The sequence below is a fragment of the Camelus bactrianus genome, chromosome 21, assembly GCF_048773025.1.
Source record: "Camelus bactrianus isolate YW-2024 breed Bactrian camel chromosome 21, ASM4877302v1, whole genome shotgun sequence".
NCBI classification, from domain to species: domain Eukaryota; kingdom Metazoa; phylum Chordata; class Mammalia; order Artiodactyla; family Camelidae; genus Camelus; species Camelus bactrianus.
This window is the reverse complement of record NC_133559.1, coordinates 2,333,973-2,339,655: the sequence shown is the minus strand read 5'-3', so window position 1 is coordinate 2,339,655 and position 5,683 is coordinate 2,333,973. Positions and strand designations below refer to the sequence as shown.

Here is a 5,683-nt window from a genome sequence, read left to right as displayed (position 1 = left end):
TAAACTTCCTGCCAGGGCCTTTACCATCTGCGAGAAATCGGAACCTGCTCTTGGGAAGCGGGGACACCGGGACTGCGGAGCCAAATAGGCGGGTTTTCAGAGTGTTTGTTTTGAGGGGCGGGCGGGGGAGTCAACTGAGTTATGTGGGGGCTCAGATCAGAGCGTGGCCAGTGTACACATTAAGTGGGAGTAGGTGCTAATTGAAGCTCCAGTGGCCTCTGGTGCGTGCAGGAGCCGGCACGCACGGGCCTGAGCGCAGTGTATGCGTGAGTGGCAGCGCACGCGTGAGTGCATCAGTGTGTGCATGTGTGTGCACGAGTGCTCCAGAGCACGAGCGAGGGAATGTGCGGACCGCTTGCTAGAGAAGCTAGCGAGGTGCTGGTCCCCGCGAAGGGCCAGCGGTTCTCACTCGATCCCCGAACAGCCCGTGGCGCCGGAGACAAAGCGGCAGCGACCCGCCCTGCGCTTTCGTTTTCCGCCCGCTCTCGGCTCCAGCGGCTGCCTGCTTGCTCGCGCGCTGCTGGGCGAGTCCGAAAAGTCCCGGGTGCGGCACAGTCCTTCCCGGGGCGGGGAGAGTGGGTAGGCGGTCCCTTGCGGGAACACACGCCTGCCGGCCGCGGGGACCCTTAGCGGAGCCGGCTGTGCCCACGATGGCCACGACCCAGCGGCCACGGCTGCCGCCGCAGTTGCGATTTGCTACCGAGCAGTATCCGTCGGGGAAGGCCCGGGACCCGGGATGCGTTTCCTCCGCGCCTCCCAGGCAGGGAAGGCGGGGGGGCCTGAGCGCAGCGGGGCTGAACTGCGGGCCGAGGGCGCATTAACACTTGCTCGCCAGGTTGGTGAAGGCGGGGCGGGTTCTGCAGGCGGCCGCTGAGCGGCGAGGGTGGGGCCCTTTAAGCGCCCACCAACGCGGGGGCCAGAGGGGGGCAGGGAGGGGAGGGAACTCCTGGAGGGTCTTACGCCGGCTCGGGAGACGCTGCCGAGAGAAAAGGCAGAGAGGGCGGCCTGGGCTGGAGTCGCGGAGCCGAGCGCCGCGGGTGGCGGGGACTGAGCGCTGCTCCCCACGGGGACGCACGGCTGAAGGCCCGAGAGGTGGTGCCTCCCCCCAAAAACCAGTGGGGGGTGCTTCCTCGCGGCCTCCGCCCAGGCCGCAAAGAGGCTGCTCTCAGCCTCCGCTCGGCTCCTTCCCTTGTGGGAGGGCGAGAGGGAAAGAGGGAGGAGAGTAGGTGGGGGAGGAGGGAGTTGGAGAGAGAGGGGGGCTCTGCGCCAACCGCCCGCGGATCCAGCAGCTCCTCGGGGAGGACGAGCGGGCGGGCGGGGGAGGGCGCGCCGAGGCTCGCTCGGAGAAGTGGCCGCCGATGACGGCAGAGGTGCAGCCAGCCCCGCGCGCGCAGCCCCCTCCCCCTCCCCCTCCCCCTCCTCTTCCTCCTCCTCCTCCTCCTCCCGGCTCTTCGGCGGCGCAGAGCAGCGGCGGCAGCGGCGGCGGCGGCAGCAGCCACCCGATGTCTTCGGCGCCCGAGAAGCAGCAGCCACCGCACGGCGGCGGCGGGGGAGGCGGTGCGGCTATGGACCCCGCGTCGTCCGGCCCGTCCAAGGCCAAGAAGACGAACGCCGGCATCCGGCGCCCGGAGAAGCCGCCCTACTCGTACATCGCGCTCATCGTCATGGCCATCCAGAGCTCGCCCACCAAGCGCCTGACGCTCAGCGAGATCTACCAGTTCCTGCAGAGCCGCTTCCCCTTCTTCCGCGGCTCCTACCAGGGCTGGAAGAACTCCGTGCGCCACAACCTCTCGCTCAACGAGTGCTTCATCAAGCTGCCCAAGGGCCTCGGGCGGCCAGGCAAGGGCCACTACTGGACCATCGACCCAGCCAGCGAGTTCATGTTCGAGGAGGGCTCGTTTCGGCGCCGGCCGCGGGGCTTCCGAAGGAAATGCCAGGCGCTAAAGCCCATGTACAGCATGATGAACGGGCTTGGCTTCAACCACCTCCCGGACACCTACGGTTTCCAGAGCTCAGCCGGCGGCCTCTCCTGCCCGCCCAACAGCCTGGCGCTGGAGGGGGGTCTGGGCATGATGAACGGCCACTTGCCGGGCAACGTGGACGGCATGGCTTTGCCTAGCCACTCGGTGCCCCATCTGCCCGCCAACGGTGGCCACTCGTACATGGGCAGCTGCGGCGGTGCGGCGGCCGGTGAGTACCCACACCACGACAGCTCGGTGCCCGCCTCCCCACTGCTGCCTGCTGCCGCTGGTGGGGTCATGGAGCCCCATGCTGTCTACTCGGGCTCTGCGGCCGCCTGGCCACCCTCCGCCTCCGCTGCGCTCAACAGCGGCGCCTCCTACATCAAGCAGCAGCCCCTGTCCCCCTGCAACCCTGCGGCCAACCCTCTGTCCGGCAGCCTCTCCACGCATTCCCTGGACCAGCCGTACCTGCACCAGAACAGTCACAACGCCCCAGCTGAGCTGCAAGGTGAGTGGGGAGGCTGGGCTGTCCGAGCCCTGGGAGACGGACGTCTATGAGTGTGCTGCGGAGCCAGTCCCCAAACCGCTTCACGCCCTGGGCCAGAGCCTGTGGCCCCTTCTGCGGGGTACTAACCCCAGTGCTGCAGGGAAGCATCAGCTCCCCAGGTGTCTCTCGGTCCTATCTTCCTCCATTTGAGGGATGAGTGCAGCTTGGAATCCCCCAGTGTGGGCTGAGAGATCGTTTTCTCTTTTAACTTCCAGCTGCTGGCTGCCCATCCTGGCCAGGTAGGCCCTATCCTCACTAAAAACATTTAGACCCCAATATTCTAAGTTTCCTTGGGTCCCTTAGCCCCCTAGCACCTCAGCAAGTTCCCAGGATGGAGCCAGGGCCAGCCCCGGCCAGTTGGCTCACCCTCTTCAATCGCCCCCAGAAAGCTGTGGGAGAGCGGCCTCTGCTCTGAGCTGGGCAGGATAGGAGAGTTAGGCCCGAAGCCGGCTGGGCCTGGCGCGCAGAGGCTCAGCACCCGGCCTTCCAGGAACCAGGCCTGAGTGTGTGAAAGCTGAGCTGGGGGTATTTTGTGGTGACAGAGGCAGACTGGGGCCCAGATCGAGGGGCCCAGAGTTGCAGGCCCCACGGACTCTACTTGTTAGGATCCAGGCTTTCAAGACCCCAGGTACTGCCACCCCGACCCCTCTAAGGAAGAAGATGGACAACCTTCCCCTTGGAGCCCTTTATCTTGGCCCCCAACTGCAGCCTTCTGGACCCGGTTCTGTAACGAGCTCGGCATGAACCAAGCAAAGGCCTGTCAGGGGTCAGCTGTCAGCAGCCTTCGGGACACAGGAGCTGGGCCTAGAGGCCAGAGGGCCACCTCTCCACAGGGGTCGCCTAGCTTGGCCGGCTTCAAACTCCTGGGCACCAGCTGCCCTGGGGCTTGGTTCTTCAAGGGGCCTTTCCTCTGGAGAAGCCACCCTTGGCCCCTGTGCTGGCCCCAGCCGGTCCGGCTCACTGCACCGGGACCTCGGCAGCATTTGGGGTTAGCCTTTGGGGCGGCACAGGCTTCAGGCTGCCCTGGGAGTGGAGGCCTCTGGGCCCTCCCTGCTGGCCCACCTCGGCCCCTTTCACCACTTCCCCTTCGGCCTCCGGAAGCTCCTGTCCCGGCTCTTGGTGTCCAAGGCAGGAGAGGCCCTGGCAGCCAGCGGGCACTCGGGGGACCGGGACCGTTGCCGGTGTTCTGGGATCTTCCTCTGGGGCGCTGGGCCCTGTGGAGCCCGGGAGCCCAGGGACTCGGGGAGGCGCCGCACAGGGGAGGCCTCGGGCCCTGCGGCCGAGCCAGGAGGGCCTGCCCTGTGCACCCGTGGGCAGCACTGCTTCTCCACCAGGACCTGTGACCTCGGGAGGCTCATACTTTAACGCCCCCCTTCCTGTCACCTTGCCCCACAGGCATCCCGCGGTATCACTCGCAGTCGCCCAGCATGTGTGACCGAAAGGAGTTCGTCTTCTCTTTCAACACCATGGCGTCCTCGTCCATGCACTCGGCCGGTGGCGGCTCCTACTATCACCAGCAGGTCACCTACCAAGACATCAAGCCCTGTGTGATGTGAGGCCACAGACCCCGGGGGCCCTCCGGGCACAGGCTGGCTGGCGCAGGGACCTCGGAACCCGTTGCCAGGAACTGCTTTATTCTCGAGGTATAACCGTCGGCAGAAGAAAAGGGTTTGACCCCTCCCCAACCGGATTATTCAGAAAGGAGTCCCCAAGGCAAAAACCGAGCAGTGGCCGGCACCTCCCCCCCTACTCCCTCAACAGTTTTTAAAAATGGCAGTGGTGGGGCTTGATCTGACTGCAGCTGTTGGTAAATAAATATCTATTTTTGATCCTATTGAAAGCGGCTGAGAAGGTGCTGTGCTGGGGAAAAACCCTCCACATCTAAACAAGAATTCTGCTGCGGTCTCCCCCTCTTCCCCTCCAGCGGCAAACGTCGGGGAAGGCTTTAGGAGAAAGGCAAACGTGTGAGGCCATCAGTACCAAATACTTGTATTTTTTGGTTGAGTATTTATCTTCTTATTTTTAACTTTTTTTTTTTGGAAAGAATGTCTTGGAATTTGCGTCGCCTTTTAGAGCCGTCTTTTGCAGGGAAGAGGGGAGCAAGAAATCGCCTTCTCCCTCCCCACCTCAGAAGTCCTCCGACCAACCACAGGTGGACCCTTGTGCGAATAACTTGCATTTCTGAAGCCACTGCTCCTCTTAGGAGAGAAACCAGAAGGCGCCCAGAAGCAGCGGCTCTCTGGCCTCTGTTGTCCCCGTCTGCCTTCCTCTTCTTCCTTTTCTTCAGTCTTTTTGGTTTGGTGTCGAACTTTATTTTGACTTTTCTGGTGAGTGTTCTTCTCCCGAGACCCAGCTGTCTCCCAGTCTCTACTGTAAACCTTCTGGTGGGGGAGCGGGCGAGCACGGCGCTGCGGGGACCGGGAGGCCCGCTGAGCGCGCCTATTCAGGATTGCGGTGACGCAGAAAGGTTAAGGCACTTTTAAAAAGAAAACCGATAGCAAGGCTCATCCTGTTATTTATTCTACTTTCTTTCCCTAATAATCGAAAACACCGCATAGGCTCCTCCGTTTATCAGTATTAATGGTGTAACTTTGTTGGCAATATTTGCCGCGTAGAATTTTTTTTAGATATCCATTGTAAATTTGAAGCTAAGTCCGATCTGTGTAAAAACAAATTTCCATATGTTTTATATAAATATATATATATATATAAAATGAAGGACTCCCCCCCTTTTTTTAGTATTTTGGCTGCTGGAGTGCAGCGTTTGTGACACGTATTTTAAATTTCCTTCTGCACTGTATAAAAATGACAATTTGAGGATGTTTTTGCCTTTTGTGTATTTTTTTCCTAAGAAAAGAACAAAAATAAAAATGTGTAACATTTGTACATGGCCTTTAATATTGTATCAATTAGAAATAAAATCGCACGAGTATTTTATCGGGATTGCAGAGTGTCTTCCAACCCCAAAAAACAGAGACCAGTCTGGGATTTCTAGACTTTTTTTTTTTGCATTTAAAGTATGGATGATTCTTCATATTTTCTCTCTCTTTTTTATTTGTTGGCTAATCCTTCTCTTTTCACTCCTCGTTTCGCATTGAACTGAAATCTGGACAAGAGTAACTATTTTTCTTGGCTTCTGTTTTTTAAGAAGAGCCCTCTGCCCCTCTAAATGTCA

The 5,683-nt window shown here is 60.2% G+C and overlaps 1 protein-coding gene across 2 annotated transcripts; it reads left to right on the top strand.

Annotated features, from left to right (window-relative positions):
- Positions 1 to 581: 581 nt before the first annotated feature.
- Positions 582 to 5,394, top strand: FOXF1 (forkhead box F1). Of its 2 annotated transcripts, XM_074349299.1 has the most exons (3): positions 582 to 835; positions 1,464 to 2,469; positions 3,904 to 5,394. In XM_074349299.1, the coding sequence occupies exons 1-3, from the start codon at positions 737 to 739 to the stop codon at positions 4,062 to 4,064; spliced, it is 1,266 nt and encodes a 421-aa protein (XP_074205400.1). In that variant the 5' UTR covers positions 582 to 736; the 3' UTR covers positions 4,065 to 5,394. The 2 variants fall into 2 exon arrangements, with proteins under 2 accessions (XP_074205400.1, XP_010966497.3); XM_010968195.3 differs by lacking the exon at positions 582 to 835 and having other exon boundaries at positions 935 to 2,469.
- Positions 5,395 to 5,683: the final 289 nt, after the last annotated feature.

Bases quoted from the DNA above. Each gene is read 5' to 3' on its own strand.
- FOXF1 (XM_010968195.3), top strand. From the start codon at position 1,359: ATGACGGCAGAGGTGCAGCCAGCCCCGCGCGCGCAGCCCCCTCCCCCT. The intron at 2,470-3,903 runs GTGAGTGGGGAG...CTTGCCCCACAG, and splicing joins CGCCCCAGCTGAGCTGCAAG to GCATCCCGCGGTATCACTCG.